This window comes from Prunus mume, linkage group LG8, assembly GCF_029339155.1.
Source record: "Prunus mume cultivar Tortuosa linkage group LG8, ASM2933915v1, whole genome shotgun sequence".
Taxonomy (NCBI): Eukaryota; Viridiplantae; Streptophyta; class Magnoliopsida; order Rosales; family Rosaceae; genus Prunus; species Prunus mume.
The window spans coordinates 18,419,374-18,437,764 of NC_142705.1; the positions used below are offsets into that span (position 1 = coordinate 18,419,374).

General features: G+C 36.5%; 1 protein-coding gene across 2 annotated transcripts; it reads left to right on the forward strand.

The window, feature by feature from the left end:
• The first annotated feature begins 13,396 nt into the window (after positions 1 to 13,396).
• On the forward strand, positions 13,397 to 17,184 carry LOC103339167 (uncharacterized). Of its 2 annotated transcripts, none has more exons than XM_089042861.1 (3): positions 13,397 to 13,869; positions 14,972 to 15,132; positions 16,307 to 17,184. In XM_089042861.1, exons 1-3 carry the CDS (start codon positions 13,497 to 13,499, stop codon positions 16,583 to 16,585), a joined length of 813 nt encoding a protein of 270 aa, XP_088898987.1. In that variant the 5' UTR covers positions 13,397 to 13,496; the 3' UTR covers positions 16,586 to 17,184. The 2 variants fall into 2 exon arrangements, with proteins under 2 accessions (XP_088898987.1, XP_088898986.1); XM_089042860.1 differs by having other exon boundaries at positions 13,403 to 13,869; positions 14,903 to 15,132.
• The last annotated feature ends 1,207 nt before the right edge of the window (positions 17,185 to 18,391 follow it).

Here is an 18,391-nt window from a genome sequence, read left to right on the forward strand (position 1 = left end):
AATGCCAACGACCCAATACTTTAGAAAAGCCCAGCCCAGTACCATATAAAATATCTAGCATCATATCTAACTTGTCAAAAACCTCATAACCAAGTCAAATAGCAGGCCACTATAAAAACCAACGGAGATTAATATGCGCAAAAGGAATACCCATTAGACTAATGCATTTACCCATGTTTCTTTCTTCTGCAAGCTCTAATAGGAAAACCAAAATAAAAAAGGGTGGCGCCTCAGTCACATGGAGAGGTCCAATTGTGTAAAGATATTGGAACCCTAAAAAGCTTGGTGCATATACGCTTAGGCTGAGAAAATTTCACCAAATAAGAGTGTATGGGAGAAAGTGAAAGAAAAGGGAGAGAAAGGCTTGATAAAATTACAGGTTCCAGGGCCTATAAAAGGAGACTCATTCTACCCAGCAAACACACCACTATCTAGAGCACGACCAAGCTTTTGTCGTCAGTTGAAAATTTACTCAAGGCACCCCATTCTCTGCTTCTATCTCTCCCTTTCTTCCTTAGTCAAAATCTTACCAAATCTCTCTCCCCCCTTACTTTAAGCTTTCGTTTTTCTCTCTACTGCTAAACTCGTGAAGTCTTAGCTCCCATGCCACAAGCTTATCAAGTAAGCCATATTACTAATCTGTCTCATTTATTTAGTTATTTGATAAGTTCATAATTTCATACATTCGCATGCCTTCTTTACTTAGTGACTTTGCTTAGTTTCTTTTTATTTTGAGTCACTTACCTCTTTTTGTTTGTTTTGTAGGTTAAGACAGCAAGAGATCACATTTGATGTAATCCATGCTTGTTAAGGGCTGATTGGGATAAGAGGAATATGAGGTTAAAAACAAACCCAATTTAGGCCACACTCCTTGTCAGTTCAGTTTCGTAGGTCATCTTGTAGGCCTCATTTCAGCAACTTACACAGGTCGGATGAGGAGATATCCTTGATATAAGTTGTTTCAATGGGTGTCTATTATAACATATCCAAATTTCAGCCTAATTGGATAAATATGGAGCCCTCAGCATGTCAAAGACTAAACCAAGTTCACATAAATGTCATGTTGGCTGCCATCACATTTAATGCGGCTACATCCCTAAAGCCATGTACTACACATGGGAAGCCACACATGGGAGTCAAGTCAGCTCAAAAACTCAGAAAGATGAACAAAACTCAAGTTTTCCATAAAGAAACCATATCAAAGCATGTATTTGGCAGTTGGAGCAGTTGGCAAGTATGTCAACTGGAGCATTGGTAAGTATGGGCAGCTGGAGCAGTTGGGAGCAGGAAAGAGAAGTGTGCTTCACCAGCCAAATGGGAGGACGAAATTGCACTCTATAAATAGAGAGCTGCATACTCATTCAATGGGGAGGTAGACACACACATTCACTTCATCCATTACTCTCATACACACATTCAGATTCACCACAAAGAGAGAAGAAAGCTTGGAGCTGTCCTGGGAACTAGATTGCTGCTAGCTAGTTCTTCTCTTCTCTTTATCATATCTATGTATTTCTTATTTTCTGTATTCATAGTTATGTTTAACTAATCCATTTAGTCAGGGCTTAGGATGAAGCCCTACTCATGAATATTCAATGTTATGGATGATTTTATAGTTAATTGATTTCCTTGCTCTCATTATCAAGTTGTCAATCTCCAATTTATTATGTGCTTGATGTATGTTTTCTTGGAGTAGCTAACTAGGATTTTATGCATCTAGCATAGGTTGGGAAGGGGTTTAGGTTCACCAATTCTACTCTCCTTTCACAAGCAACACATAAATGGCCTAAGAATCATTCAAGGGGTTAATAACCATAGGTTGACTAGGACAGATACCATGTTCTAGGACTTGTGTGATTATCATATTCTCATAGAGCTTAATGACTCTTGTATGCTTTATTCTAAGTAGATACCATGCTTAGGTTGCATATTAGAGATCACGTATTGTGTAGATACCATACACAATTACATGCTTTAGGAGAATATACATCCTGCACCTAGATACCATAGGCTTGCATGCGATAATCTATTGTTGATGAAGCTTGAGTCAATTTCTATGCATTCATAACTTGGATAGGAAAACTAGTGGTGGATTCCAAAGCTCTAACACCTCTCAATCATTGTTTCACAACTTGTTGATTGCTGCCAGTGTTTATTTTCGAGCACTTTCATTTCACTTTCTTCTTTTCATTTCAACAACAAAACCCCCCATTTCAAGTGTATGTGTGGTGCTAGGATACTATCCTAGACCTTAAGTAATTAGCAAGAGGCATTGTTGAATTCGACCTTGCCTTTAGCTAGTTAGTCAGTTTCTTTATTCTATATTTTTCTAGCATTCTAAATAATTTAACTTGGAACCAAGTTACCATTCTCCATGGGATCAACCTCGTATTTATATAAGCTATACTATAAACGGTTCGTGCACTTGAGAGAATTAAAGTTGTTGTTTTTAATAACTCATTTTAGTTGTTAAGGATAGAACCAACATTATTGGTGAAAGGAACCCAATGTGTTTTCTAAGGTTTCACAAACTTTTCAAAACTCTTTTGGAGCCTGGTTCTCGAACTCAAGCACAGGGGCAATTTTGTTTGTCTTTTCCTTATGGCAGCCTAAGCCCATTCGTCAGGCTGCTGGAACAAAAAGACCCCTATACCATCTCAACCCTCAAATTTTTATTCTCGATATCATCCATTTATCTCTAAATGTCAAAGCCTTCTGAATTATTCATCTCTTGTATGAATATCTTTCTCCTCCACCATAATACAATGAGCCAACAAACTTGTTTGACTTTTGAATGTGAAACAGCGGTTGGCATGACCGTCACAAGGAGTGGCGGACTCACATAGGGATAAATGGGGTCGCTTGACCCTTTGAATGTCGAAAAACCTCCATGGCAGCTTTTATAACGACCCCATGGAAGGTTGGGTGGCGGCCTCTGATTGCCCACCAACTGTTCGACGAAATGCCAAAGAACCTTTGAGATTAAATTGGACACTGGAACTTGGAAACTATAATACCACCCCAAACGCAACCTAAAGCAGTAGTAGATGAAATGGATTAATGGGTTGTCGTCTTAAATCCTAAAGATGAAAGCTTTCTATAGGTTACCATTGACCCGCAAGTAGGGTGGGCATCAATTCGGCTAGACTGACCAAGAAAAAGTCAAACATTTTAAAAACCGAACCAGACTATTTATGGTTTGGTTTTGTGTTTTGAGTTTTTGTAAACCGGCCTAAATCAAATTGGATCGTTATGTGTATATTTATTTATTTATATTTTATTTTACATTTGTAATACTCTAATGAGGTAATAACTATATAATGATATTTGAATTGAGTTATATTAGTTATTGAAATTTGTTGTTTTTTTTTTTTGGTAGAAATATCACGTGAACTTATACCTTAGTTTCAATTTGTCACTTTAAAGAAAAATTTAAGAAAAATGTCATTTTAATTTTTCAAAATCCATGATTTGTCATCTCACTTTAATACCAACCAATTTACCATCTATTTTTAAGGGTATTTTAGTCTTTCCATTTTCAAGGAAAAAAAGAGAGAAAAAAGAGATCTCTCTCTCCCTTTCTCCCCCACCCACACCCACACCCAAAATACATCGCACATGACCCCTCCTCCTCCCTCTTCTCTCTCTCTGAGCATGTACAAATATTTTTATGGTGTTCATTGAGCATGTCTAAAATTTTCAGATACCTGATTTAAAACCACTTAAGCTTCCTACCCAAAATCCAACCACCTTTATTGTCTTCATAGTTTCATTAACTTACGCCACTCTATTTGTGTTGAAGGATCTAAAGTTTGCTTGGTCACCCACTGTGTTTTTTATTTATTTATAATGATTTTCCATTTTAAAAATACTCTTGAAAATGGAAAGACTAAAATATCCTTAAAAATTGATGGAAAATTGGATGGTGTTAAAGTCATATGACAAATCATGGATTCTGAAAAATTAAGGTGACATTTCTCTTAAATTTTTTTAAGGTGACAAATTCAAACTGATGTATAAGTTTAGGTAATATTTCTACGAAAATCTTGGCTAACAATGTTGAAAAAATACAAAAGGAAAGAGAACTGGACTTAGGCCCAAACCGACCAAACCAAATAGTCTTAAATTGGTTTTGTTTGGTTCAACTTCTTTCATGATTTTTGACAAAATCAAACCGAATCAAGCCATTATATTATAATTAATTTGACCGGTCCAATCTAGACCGTGCCCACCCCTACCACTATGCCTTGTGACCCTTATTGGTTGTCCACACATTTTAGTAAACCCTCAAATGGATCAAAGGGTGGCAATTTAAACAAGTGGTGCAACAAATATTGCCAAACCTTTCTTACCTCCACAAATTTATCTTTATCTTTTCTTGTTTTTAAAATCCTTTTCAACTTAATTAATTTTTGAAAAAAAAAACTATAACTAATTTTGATTTTTTCTTTTTAAAAGAAGCATATTTGGGACATTTTTTTCTTTGAGAGAAGCAAATATAGAGCCAATATGCACAACGTAATCTCATATTGAAATTACATTACTTATATTATTTATAAGATTTTCTAATAGTCCTCATATTTGATTCACATTATTTCTATTTTTTTTTTCATATCTCTCGTATTGAATTTGTAATAAGATTTTCTAATAGTTATACATAAACAACATAAACAAGTCTTTTTTCACTATGAATTGTAAATGATAGTGGCATTGTTTAAGTTTTTAAGGTTTTTGTTGTTTAAAAAAAAAAAAAAGTTTACTTTTACACGTTGATCCCTTGGGATAAAAATCAAGGATCCTCCACTAGTCACAAGGAAGGCAAGACATGGCGAAGAGATAATGTCATACAATCCATGCAAGGTACAAAAGACAATACCTCCAGTGACCGACTCCCAACGAACCTCGTGGGTTTCCTGGTATGCTTGGCAGCATGGACTGCATGCTCAACCTCGCACCATAGAGCTTACGTGGGGCACCATGATCGTCAATTATTATTCTTGAGCCCGTAGGGTCTTTTAGAGGTGGGCATTTCAACTAGAAAACCAAGCCGAATTGAGCAAAAAGAAAAAAAAAAAAAAAAAAAAAAAATTGAGTTTACCAATATTGGATCGGACGAGTTTAGTCCAATTCTAGTTCTTATAGTGAAAAAATGGGATCGGGCTGAACTGAACTGGCTGTGTATTTTGTAATAAAATATTTAAGCACAATGATAAATTTCTATGCCCATAACTAATCCTTTCCCCAAGCCTCCAAATTATTTCTCTTTTCTAGGCCCAATCACATCTCTTTGCATGAAACTGGACCATTTATGAATTTTCAAGCCCAAAAAATATAGTTCTAGTTGAGTTTTGTAAAAAAATTCAATTATTTAAAATAAAAATAAATAAAAACAGATTCCTCTCCAAAACCAGAAAAATCGAAAATCGAACCTGCTTATTTGCACACCGGACTGGATAATTTGTTAGTCAAAACCAAACCTAGTAAATAGTATCGATTTCGGTTTGGGTGAGAACCGGATCGTGCCAACCCATAGCGTCTTTGATACATGGATTTGGCATTCGTATTTTAGAATGTCACATAACGACTTTTAATGTACTTTAATCTTCACTCTTATCTGCTCAGGTACTTGAGGGACGTGCACCAAAAGTTTAATTTGTTTACAATGGTACTAAATACACCAAGGGATATTATCTTGCTAATGAGTTATACTCAAAATGGGCAAACATCTTCTCAACTTGAGGGTAAAAAGAAATAACTATTTGCACAAAAATAGGAGGCGAACTACAAGAATGTGGAGCGAGAATTTGGTATTCTACAAACTCGATTATGGGATCATGAAGATCTAGAGTGGATCATTAATGTATGCATCATTTTGCATGTAATATGATTGTGGGGGATAACCGTGATGAACATGGATCAAACTCCAAAGATGGGCATGATGCTACTCCAAGGGTCCTACACCTTCAAATTTTGGTGAGGGAGTTGAATGAGGGGTTCAATCCCACCTTCCAACGAGAGAGAGAAAATCTTGAACTTGAACTTTTTTAATGAATGAATGGTGCGATTGAACCCCTCATTCAACCCTCTCACCAAAATTCCTCTCATCATAGAAGCTCCCCCAATAGTGACACACCTAAAACCAGTGGCGGAGGTATTTGAAGGCTTGAAGGGGCCTGGGCCTCCCCAAAAGTTTGATAAAATTTTATGTTTGGTCCTTTATTCCTATAGATTTTAGGAAGTATATATAATAATTATTGCTTGTGGCCCCCTCACAATAAAGAAAAGATGTGTTTCTCTTTACAAGTAAAAGACTGCGATTTCTTCACAAAATGGAAAGACTAAGTGATTTTGGGCCCCATCAATATATTAATACAAAATAAAAGCAACCAATCAAATAAAGTTTCAAAAAATCTCATTTATCAAATAGGAAGTAGACTTTTATCCAAATAAAAAACGATTGGGATTTTAATTTTTGTTCATATATGAAGCAACATGAACTTAGTTTGAAGCAGCTGCACACATCAAAAGATAATAATTGAATTAAGTTGTTTGCTCTCCAACCTCCTGCTTCAAAAAATTTAATTCTAGGTTAGATAACTTTACATAGTCATAGTTTTTTTTCCTTTGTTTATTTACTTTTTATGAGAATATATTTGTATATAATATGAGTGAAAATTGAAGTTTTCATTGTTATAGTTATATGTTTCGTATCTTATATGTTCTATGCATAGAATATGAATTTTTTTAGTGTGTGGAATAATTTATGAATCATGTCCTTAATAAACTTTGTAATTGGTTTGTAGATGAAGAAACAACCTAGAATTGTTGGATTTTTCAAAAGAAAACATACTGAAGTTACCTCATCTGTACATGATTCTAATATTGAGACAATAGAATCTGAGAGTATTAGTACTTTAGAGCGCGATCCAGGGCTACGTCCACAAATATGGAATTATCCTGTTAATCAATGTGAAGAAATTCGACGGGCTTACATTGACGCTAGCCCATACCAACCTATACTTTCCAAGCATCCCAAATCAGGATCAGTAACTCATCAGTGTAGCTTTCAAAGTTCATGGTTCAAACTATTTCCTTTGTAGTTAGAATATTCACCTGTGAAAGATGTAGCTTTTTATCTATCGTGCTATCTTTTTAACAAACCATCTGGACATTCTGGGAAAAATGCTTTCACTCTTGAGGGATTTCAAAGTTGGAAGAAAGTTAGAGATGGAAAAAGTGTTCTTTTCTAAATCACGAGGGGAAAGATCCCAACTCCCCTCATCCCAACAAATTGCAGACAATTGACTACGACTTAAGGTAAAAATTGAAGTAGTCAGGTGGCTTGCATTCCAAGGATGTGCTTTTAGAGACCATGATGAAAAAAAGAATTCAATCAATCGTGGAAATTTTCTTCAAATGTTAGAAATATTGGCTGCATATAATGAAAATATTGCTGGAGTTGTCTTAGATAAAGCTCCCAAAAATGCCTCTTACACATCACCACAGATCCAAAAAGAAATTTTACATATTTTTTCAACTAAAGTGAAGAAAGCAATCTATGAAGAAATTGGGGAATCAAAGTGTTTGGGCCAAAATTGACACATCCACCAAGGCCCATCAACAAACAAAGTGAGTTAGCCTCACAGCCCAACATAATAGGAAGAGGGAGTCCGACTGTAAGAGGGAACAATCCCACATGGCACTGATAAAAGCCGAATGACTAAGTCAGGATAAAAAGTCAAAGGCACTCAAATGAAAAAGTCACAATACCAATCGCCATAGAAGAAGTGATCAAGGGTTCGTGACATCAAGAAGAATCAAGATTAAGTCCCCTTATATATGTATATACAGAGATTTTTCTGTCTTTACAGAGAAGGTAAATCTCCCAAGATAGATACGCAGTTACAATCTAGAGGGATAAGGTGAAAGGTGGAGTCAGGGGCTGAAAAAGGAAGTGATCACCTATCCGAGAGCCTATCTCCAGAATTGAAGAAGAGGAGGAAAATGGGGAAAATATCTTTGCCGCCCAATAAAAAAACACAATCACCCTACTCCAGAGAAGAAACAGTTTTTCTATAAATACAAGGAGGAGTGGACAGGGTAGAGGACACTCAAAAACCAAAAATCAATCAAAAACAAAACTCAAAATGACTTCAAAACACTGAAGCAACCAAAGCTCATTGAGCCAAGACACAAACAAACAACTCAACTGAAGCTCACTTGAATTCCAAGTGAAAACCAGCTTTAGATTAGAATTCAAGGTTCAGACTTAGAAAATAAGTCATTCAAATTTCACAAGCTTTAGCCCATCAAGTCCTCGAGAACAGCCACGCCAAGAAGCCGCAGCTTCACTGTAAGCTTCACAAAGCTTAAAGTACATTGAAGCTCAGAATCAACCTTTGTATCGATTTAAAGTTGAAACTTAGCAATCGAGTTGTCAATATTCCACCCGACATTTTCAAATTTGATAGCCAAATTTGACATTTCAAATTGAATAGAGCCTCCCATCTAGGCGTAAATGGAGTTCCAATTGTATCTTCATCTCTAGCATGAGTATTTATTGTTATAGTTTTGTAAAAGGCACTTAAAAAGCTTTAAATTCCATCAGCTTAAAAAATTTAATTCCATCATTCTCAAATGCTTAAATTCCATCAACCATTTTGGCTAACTGTTTATACGAGATAAATTGTTAAAGTCCTCACCCGTCTGAGGCAAGAAAAGAACTTACTTGGGAGATATTCCTCACCCAAATTCACAATCGTTTGTTTGCAGAAATCAAGAACTTGGCGCAAGTTATTTACTCCAAACTAAGTCTGCTAGAATTTTTATTGCTAGCAGGCACGCAAGACACCAAAGAAAGTGACTTGTCACCACTTTATGGTTCTCAAGGCGTTGGGGAACTTTGCCCTTCCATCACAGGAGTGAACGCAAAACGGGCAAACACAAAGTTTTGTATAATTGTTGATGAAGTGCGTGATGAATCCAAAAGAGAGCAAATGGCTATAGTGTTGTGATTTGTTGACAAAGAAGGTCTTATTCAGAATCGTTTTTTTTTTGGACTTGTTCATGTGTTAGACACTAAGACATTAATGCTGAAAAAATGTATATACTCTATATTGTCTCATAATTCACTAAATATTCAAAATATTAGAGGACATAGATACGATGGTGCAAGTAACATGTGAGGTGAATGGAATGGGTTACAAACTATGATTTTGAATGATTGCTCATATGCTAACTATGTTCATTGTTTAGCACATCGATTACAATTGGCATTAATGATCAAGAGAAGTTATTAATGTTCACCACTTTTGCACTAAATTGACTTCTATTGTCAATATTGTTGACGCTTCATGCAAGCTTAATGAGAAACGAAAAATGCTCAAGCTGCTGAAATTGAGCACATGATTGCAATTGATGAGCTTCAGATTGGAAAAGGAATGAACCAAATTGGCAGCTTACAATGTGCTAGTGATACTTGTTGAGGTTCTCATTTGAAGTGCAACATGCACAGTTCTAATAACGAGGAGATGCTGATGCAGCTTATGAGGCAATGACTTCATATGAATTTGTCTTTATCTTACATCTTATGAAAGAACTTATGGAGATCACTAATGATCTTTGTCAAGAAGAACTTATGGAGATCACTAATGATCTTTGTCAAGCTTTGCAATGTTAATCCCAAGATATTGTAAATGCCATGAATCATGTTCCTTCCACTAAAGCACTCATCCAAAAATTAAGAGATGATGGATGGGATTCTTTGCTTACCAAGGTGAATTCTTTTTGTGAATCACATAACATTGATATCTAGATATGAATGCTCATTATGTTGCAAGACGAGGTCGAGCTTGCCATCAACAAGATGATTTTACGATTAAGCATTATTACATGATAGATATTTTTTTATGCTGCAATAGATTCTCAACTCCAAGAATTAAATAGCAGATTTAGTGATCAAACAACAGAGTTGCTTATTCTGGGGTCGGCTTTGGATCCTCGTGAAGTGATTAAATCTTTTAGAATTGATGATATTTGTCAATTGGTAGATAAGTTCTACCCGCAAGACTTTGAAGATCATGAGAAGATAGGTTTGAGAAGATAACTTCAACATTTCTACTAGATAAGTTCTACCCGTCGTTCAACTTCCAGAGTTTGAAAATTTGTCAACAATTTCTGATATATCTCAATGGATGGTAACAACTAGAATATCAACGACATATCCACTTGTTTATAGAGTAATTGTGCTTGTGCTTACTCTTCCTATTTCTATTGCAACTTCAAAGCGATCATTTTCTGCTATGCATATAGTAAAAATTAGGCTTCGTAACAAGATGGAAGACGAATTTCTCACAGACTCTTTGATTATGTACATCGAAAGGGAAATTGCAGAAAAATTTAGCATTGACTCAGTCATAGATTGTTTTCGAGATATGAAAGAACGACGAGTGTTATTTTGATACCTAATTGGCTAAACAATTATTTTATGCTTTTTATTTTTCCAAACATTATTAAGGTTGAAAAATTGAAATTTTTTAATGTCTTGTTTGGTTTATATGTTGGCTCCCCAACATATAAATTCTTGGCTTCGCCACTGTCAAAAACTAGACTATACATAAGCGCATTGAGCCCATTCTATGCCCAATTGACTTAAAATCAACACAAAAGTGTTAAAATACACAAAAACACTTTTTGAGTTGAACAATTTCCTAGTGAAATGACTGAAATATGGAGAAAAAAAAAAACTATGGAGACCTACTTTGCATGCTGCACTGCATGGTAACATTTTTCCCATGAAAAATGGGTTTTTTTTCCCCTCTTTATGAGAAAAATTAAATTCTTTCTTTCAACTGAAAAAAAAAAAAGAAAAAGAAAAAGTTTATGCACTGTAATTTCCATAATCTTTCCACCCTAAAATCCAAGAAAAGTTTGAGCCCCAAGGAAGCAAAATATTTATTCTTGTTTTCGTTTTCCTTGCTTGGTAACCAAGGTGACAATTGGGACCACCATAGTGCTTCTGTAGCACAGGCTAGTACAAGGGTGATGCCGAGTGACATAGGGGTGTACCGTTAATGCCCCTTCACTTGCTGCAATTGATTTTATTTCTTAATTTTATTATTTTTTTTAAAAAAGATAGATTTTATTACTATTTATTTATTTAATACACAGTCCTTGTTTTCGTCCGCTTTCAGACTCCCAGGCGGCGCTCTTCAATGCCATAATAAATAAGCTCACATTTACAACTCACTCTATTATTTACACAACATACTGGTCCCTGATTGGCCACAACGGCAAGGGCCAATGGAACATTAACACGTGTCAGCGAGTGAATGAGTGAGTATAAAAATAATTTTTATTTATTTATTTATACTTGCTTTCCTTTTCTGCTTCAGAAAACACATTGAGGCACGCATTGCCAGCAGTAAAGCCTGAAAAGCAGTTTTCTTTTTTCTTTTAAAAAATAAAAAATAAAAAACTCAGTTTGCCTTGTTTGAAGTGAAATCCAGATTCGGGAGCGTCTGTTATGTCCGAAAATTCCTCAAGAAATGACAACAACGTCTTTTTCACTGTCTCCCTCTCCCAATCTCTGCTCTGCTCTCTGCTCTCTGCTCTGTGCTCCCTGCTCCCCATTATGAATGGTCGGGTCTCGTGCCTTCTTCTTCCTCCTCTTCTGCTGGTTAATGGAGAAGTGGGCTTGCATGTATTTGAACTAAAACTTTGGGCTTCTAGTGGACTGTCTGGTCGTTTGCATGGTTTACTTTTTAAACCCAATCAAGCCCATCTCCAATTTTTACTTGCTCCGAATAGCATTCATAGGGGTGGACGTTTAAACCGGTAACCGATTTTGGCTTGAATCGGATCAATTCTTGGTTTTTGTCACTTGACAACTGAACCAGAATGGTTATATAATGTTGGCCTATATATTGATATATAAGTAATTTTTCTTATGAATCTAATGTTGGCCTATTCATCTCTCCTAACCTACTCATAGTCTCACCCTCCCTCATATTCGTCACATTCTCAAGCTCCCTCATCTCTCTCACGGTCTCATAGGACCTTCAATGCCATTATTCACTATCTTTATGAAGTAATGGATCCTTAAACTTGTCAACGATTTACATTTTGATCTCTCAACTCGTTTTTTCCCTAGTTTTTGTAGTCTTTCAAAGCAAATACTAAACAAAAATCTCATTTCTTTAATTTTCAGTCAAAATTTATGATTCATAAAAAAAAAAAAAAACTTATTCAAATAAAAAAATTAACTTCAACAATTAGACCTCATGGTGTGCAATCTAATCTATGAGGTTAATATTGTCATGTGGAGAAATTTGTTTGATGAGATCGACGATTTTTAGATGAAAAATTAACATAAGGAGTTTTGTGAAAATAATTTAAAAGCTCATAGTGTGTTAGTGTAATTTCCAAAACCTTAAAAATATAAACGTGGTTAGTGTAAATAACACGTGTCTTCCCATAATTCCACGCATTTTTCCCAATTTTATATTGTATGCCCATGTTAAGAATCACTAATCAAACTTTTTCTCTTTTTCCTAATCTACCAAAGAAAAAACGTGTCTTCCCACTAGTATCATGATTCATGTGTTCTATTTTATATGGTTTGCAATGAAGACTGAGCAAGCCGACACTTGTACCAATAAAATGGATTCAAGCTCACCACAAAACCACACGTTAAAATAATCACCAAGTTTATATTGTCTCCCAAAAATATTTCTTATCAATACACACATGCTTAGGAAGTCCATGTGCACCTTCATTTCTACATGTGTTAATGTTGAGCTATATATGAACCAACACATCTATTTGAAACCAGAAAAATACGTAAATATACAAAAATGGTTAGTATTTTCATTTTTGTGTAACTTGTATTTACAAAAACGGTTCATTTTAATTTTCATCCTAAGCATCTGAGAACTCACGAGCGACTTAGTCCCGCATAAAAAAAATGTAATATAATACCTGAAAAACCGGAAATTAACCAAACAAAAAAAATTAAAGTAAATTTAGGTTTTAGCAAAAAAAAATTTCGCTTTGAAAAGCCAAAGCTTTTTCAAAAAGAAAAACCTCTCAACTTTCAAATCAAAAACATGCAAACGCAAAGGATTCCTTAGGAAATTCAAAATAAATAAGCAATTTTGTCTATTTTAGCTTCTTTTACAAAATTTCTCTCTCTTTTGTGTTTTTCCAAAGGCTCTCAAAAATTAAATTGATAAAATCAAAGTAGTAGCCAACCTTCCCAATTCAACGTAAGAGTCCACCTCCTGCGACCTTACCAAACATCCTTTTTGTTTTGTCATGAAGCAGATAGTTGACCCACATCTCGACCGCCCATACAGAACCCACAAACGGTCCAGATTTCGCAACAAAACTTCCACATGTAAAAACGACAGCAAACCCCGTGGATTTTCTCTTTCCTCCTGGGCATTTTGTCACCCGACTCATCCACCAAACAAATCCAATACAGACTGAGGGTAAGTATGGCGAACCAAGTCGCGGACCACCTCGAGCCATGGCGCGACCTCCACGGCAAGGTCGTCATGGTCACCGGCGCTTCGTCTGGCCTCGGCCGCGAGTTCTGCTTAGACTTGGCTAAAGCTGGATGCAGGATCGTCGCCGCGGCTCGCCGCATCGACCGCCTTCAATCCGTCTGTGATGAAATCAACCAGCTAACCATTACCGCACCTTCTTCATCTTCTTCATCTTCTTCTGTGAATGGGCCTGGAAGCTCCAGGGCCGTGGCTGTGGAGCTCGATATCAGCGCCGACGGGCCAGCTATTGAGAAGTCTGTAAACAAGGCTTGGGACGCGTTTGGGCGCATCGACGCCCTCGTTAACAATGCCGGTGTTAGAGGTGAGCTTTGATTGTTGTTTAGGATTTTGCTTTCTGTTTTTGGTTCCTGAGAAAATTTTGCATTTTCTTGTTTTGTGTGTGTTAAGTTTAACATATGTGGTATATTGTACTTGGGTTTTTGGAGAAAGATAAATTGAGGTACTAGAACCAACAATAAGATTTAGGCTGTACAGGAAAACCAGAAACTTCCATTTTTAAAATTCGAAGTAAATTCAAGTTCTGGGATTTCCCTGATGCTTTGACTTGTTAAGTTTATCTGTATTCTTCTCTTGCATTATAATTGGTTGACTAGTTTTTGAACTCTAGAATGATGGGAAATGGGCAGACAATAAAAAATTGATGATTTTTAATATGTTATTTGTGAGCTTGAATCCATTTGAGTGCTACAAGTATCAGCTGGCTGGGTCTTCATTGCAAACAGAGTTCCATGGACAATATAGATAGTAAAATGTGATAATTGAGTATTGTAAAATGTGATATGTTTGAGATGACCACATGCTGATGTTCTTTGGTAGTTTAAGATGTCGATTCTATTCTTTGTCATGCTACTGCACTTGATGTCAAATGAGATGAGTCAAGTAGGTGAAAGTGTAGTTAGGTGTTGATGACAAATGCAAACAAGGGAAACCTTTGCTTATCTGTGTGGTTATGTTTAGTCCAGCACGTTCTGTGTGTGTCAATGACAAAGAACAATGTGCGTCTTCCACACTCTTAGACACTCTTGCAAGACCTGAGTCGGCGTATGTCTGGGGAGTCATTTCATGCATGATTTGAAATGGATAAAATTTGATTTTAAGCGGTGGTTGTTTTCATATTTTAACATACAAAGGTTCTATAAGAAAACAAAGATAAAAATATGCATTAGGCACTATAAAACATTAGATAGTGATTAATTTCATGCTCCCAAATTTAGTGTCTTAATATTTAGAGTTTGACCTTTATCACAGACTCACTGTTTGGGTATCATATTGTACCTCTGTGGCATGTCACTGTTGGTGTATCATAATCGCTCATTTCCATCTGTGTTCCTTAGGTAATGTGAGTTCTGTGCTCGAATTGTCTGAGGAGGAATGGAATAATGTATTCAAGACAAATTTGACAGGGTCCTGGTTGGTGTCAAAATATGTTTCTATACGCATGCGCGACGCTGATCAGGGAGGATCAATCATCAATGTATCTTCCATTGCAGGTCTTCATCGTGGATATTTGCCTGGAGCTGTAGCATACAATTGTTCAAAGGCTGGTGTAAACACCTTGGCAAAGGTATCTCCATTGACTTAACATAATTTTGTTAATAGCTTAAGAGAAAGGAAGCGTACTTTTTTTTTTAATCCACTTGTCTTAGCATGGCTTTTGGCCTATAATTGAATTATAAATACTTGAAGGAATGCACTGCCTCTTGGGGGTGGTGGGTGTTGCTCAACACAAGCAATAAAGAAGACCATTACAAAGTCTTTGAATAAGGAAGGGGTGGATTTAATAAGAAAAAATAGACTTAAGGACAGAAATGAGCCTAGAAGTATTTCAATTCTTTTTCAGTCTACTAAAGGAATATTGTTATTAGGCCTATGGGACACCCTCTAAATTTCCTTCTATTCTCCTTCCTGGTTTAAGGAAGCTTTTGATTCTTTGTCTTTTTAGTTCATTAATCGCCACTGTTTTAAATGCTAGAAAACTAGTCATCTTAATATGGTCTATCTTTTGTATGGGAATGGTTAATGACTTGAAGCTATTTGGCTTAGGCTGAGCCAAGTTACTGAGCTTTTACCGAAGCTTAATCAGAGTCCAATTTGAGCTTTGGCTCACCCCAATTGCATGAGTTCCTTGTTGGGTTAAAGTTCAGATCATGGGTTATGGTCAATCAACCAAATGAATCTAAGCAGGTCCATGGGTATCACAACTCATGGCCTGCAGTTTGAGTTCGTGCTGGGCAAACACATACAATTTCACTCGATATTTTTCGAAACTTTGCCTTGGCATTGTTTGAGATATTGTAGATTCATCATGGTTTTAATTATGACTTGTTCTTGCCAAATATTGTGCTTTGTGAATTATGGTTTATAGGACAGTGTTGTCGAAACGGCATTGCAATTGATAAAAAGGGGGAAAAAAGCAAAAAGATTCAATGTCCGGGAGCAATTTGAAGATGTATCAAATGTTATTCTTGTGGAAAGGAAAAAACTTAAGAATTAGAGAACTGTAGTTAATAAGAAATAAGAATCATAGGCACACAAAAGGTAGAATAAATATTTTTAGTTTTTCCACTTCAAATTCTTAGCTAAAATTGATGATAAGCACCTGCTTATTGTTAAATAGCCATTTGTCACATTGACCACTGGTTGACCAGTGTGTTACCGCACCTATCTCATTTTTGCTTTTGTTGTCTCTGCACATGGTAGTGTAAGTGAAGGGTTCTGATTATTATTAAGTTTAACAGGTTATGGCTATGGAATTGGGAGTACACAAAATCAGAGTGAATGCAATATCGCCCGGACTTTTCAGATCTGAAATCACAGAGGGTCTTATGAAAAAAGACTGGCTACACAATGTGGCTATGAAAACTGTCCCCTTAAGAACATATGGCACTTCGGATCCAGCATTGACATCACTAGTTCGTTATTTAGTACACGACGCCTCTGAATATGTATCAGGCAATGTCTACATTGTTGATGCAGGAGCCACATTGCCGGGTGTCCCCATTTTCTCTGCCCTTTGAGATTTTATGTCGATTATACTCATGAGCAGCAGAAAAGAGTACAAAAGCAAATAAACGTAGGAAGAACGGATATGGTACCAGCCCTACAAGTTCAAGATTCAAGAATATAGATGTTTAGCTTAAGTGGTTTGGTCAACTTCCTATTAGATTTTTTATGTGCTTAATGTGTATCTCAATATAACAGAACTTTGTTAGGGTATTGGGGCTGAAGTTTCGGGTCCTCCAACAAGTAATCTTGTAATCAATGTTGAGAAGCTGGACACTTTTTCGCTTGCCAACAATAAGGGGGACTACTTGCAAGAAAACACTCGACACTCGAGCTAGTGAGTGTTCAAGTAGATGGTAGTAGAACAGTAATAATGTCATTTTAAGTATTGTCTCTATGTTCCGTGTTCCTTGTTTTTCTCTTATGATCAGCAAGCATTCCATAATGGACATGGTAGTGGGGGTTATTATGTATGGCTTGGCCATCAAGTCTTAGCTATTTTGTTGAAAATTAGGAAGACGTGTTGCTTGATTGCTTACTTGAGGAGTAAATTTTGCTCCTACACAAGGGTGATGCAATTTGCTTTAGAAATCAAATGTCTCTGTTACATAAATCACTTTCTGTAATTTTTTTGATTAAGTAGGGGGGCAAAGCCCCAAGAAACAGACTACACAACCTGGTCTAAACAGACCAATCTAGAATGAACAATTCCAAGCAGATCATCAACAAGATAATCACTTAACCAACAAGGAGCCTGCTTAAACATGCACAGCGCAAGATCCACTTGATAACTCCAATTAGCCAACCGGTCAGCAACAATATTCTTCTCACGAAAAACATGCTGAAGGGCACACCTAGGAACTTGCTGCATAAGGCCACAACAGTTCCTAACCAAAGCAGTAAGGATGCAAAGTAAGCATGGAAGAATTCTGACAGAGATTGACTGCAATAGCTGAGTCCATCTCAATAATGAGACTACTGATGCCTTTCTCAATTGCTAACTTCAAACCAAAGAAGAGACCCCATATCTCAGCCTCAAGAACTTGACCTTTTCCCAGATTAATAGCAAAACCACTTACCCAGCCACCAAAAAGGTCACGAATGACTCCCAAAGCACCAATGCAGCCAGAACGCTTCTCCTTGAACCATCCACATTCGCTTGAACTGTCCAGGCCCAGGAAGCTCCCAGGCAACATGAATTTGAACTTTATTTACCCTTATAGTGCGATTAGAAGTTGACTTAATCCACTTTTGAGCAGCCCCACAAATAACTTGTCTTGGACTAAAGAGGACTGTATCCTCATTATGAAAAACATGCTTATTTCTCCAACACCATAGATTCCGGCAAGTAAACACAAAAACAGTACTCCAAGGAACATCACCATTCCATTTCTCTCTAGAGAGCATGTTGACCTTCATCCAAGGCTGAGCATCTAAATGGAAAAAATGATGAGCACAGGTAGGGAGAATAGCATTCCACGTAGATCGAGCTTCGCTCATAATCACGAAGAATGTGAAGGACAGTTTCAGTAGGCCAAGAACAAAAGCCACATGAAGGGTCAGACGCCAACTGCCTTCGAACACGCTGATCATTAGATAAAATTTTGCCTTGAGAAGCCAGCCACATAAAATATTGAAGCTTAGGAGGAACATTTAAACTCCACAAGGACTTCTAGCAGGAATCATGAGTAGAACAACCTTTAAAGAATAAATTATAAGCAAATTTAATAGAAAAGTTGCCATTAGCACTACCCTTCCAAATCTGAGTATCAGGTAAAGAGCCCAAAAACCCCATAGGAACACTAATGACCTGTTGAACA

Coding starts and splice junctions, on each gene's coding strand:
- LOC103339167 (XM_089042860.1), top strand. CDS start 13,497: ATGGCGAACCAAGTCGCGGACCACCTCGAGCCATGGCGCGACCTCCAC. Junction 13,870..14,902: donor TAACAATGCCGGTGTTAGAG/GTGAGCTTTGAT, acceptor TGTGTTCCTTAG/GTAATGTGAGTTCTGTGCTC. Junction 15,133..16,306: donor GTGTAAACACCTTGGCAAAG/GTATCTCCATTG, acceptor TAAGTTTAACAG/GTTATGGCTATGGAATTGGG.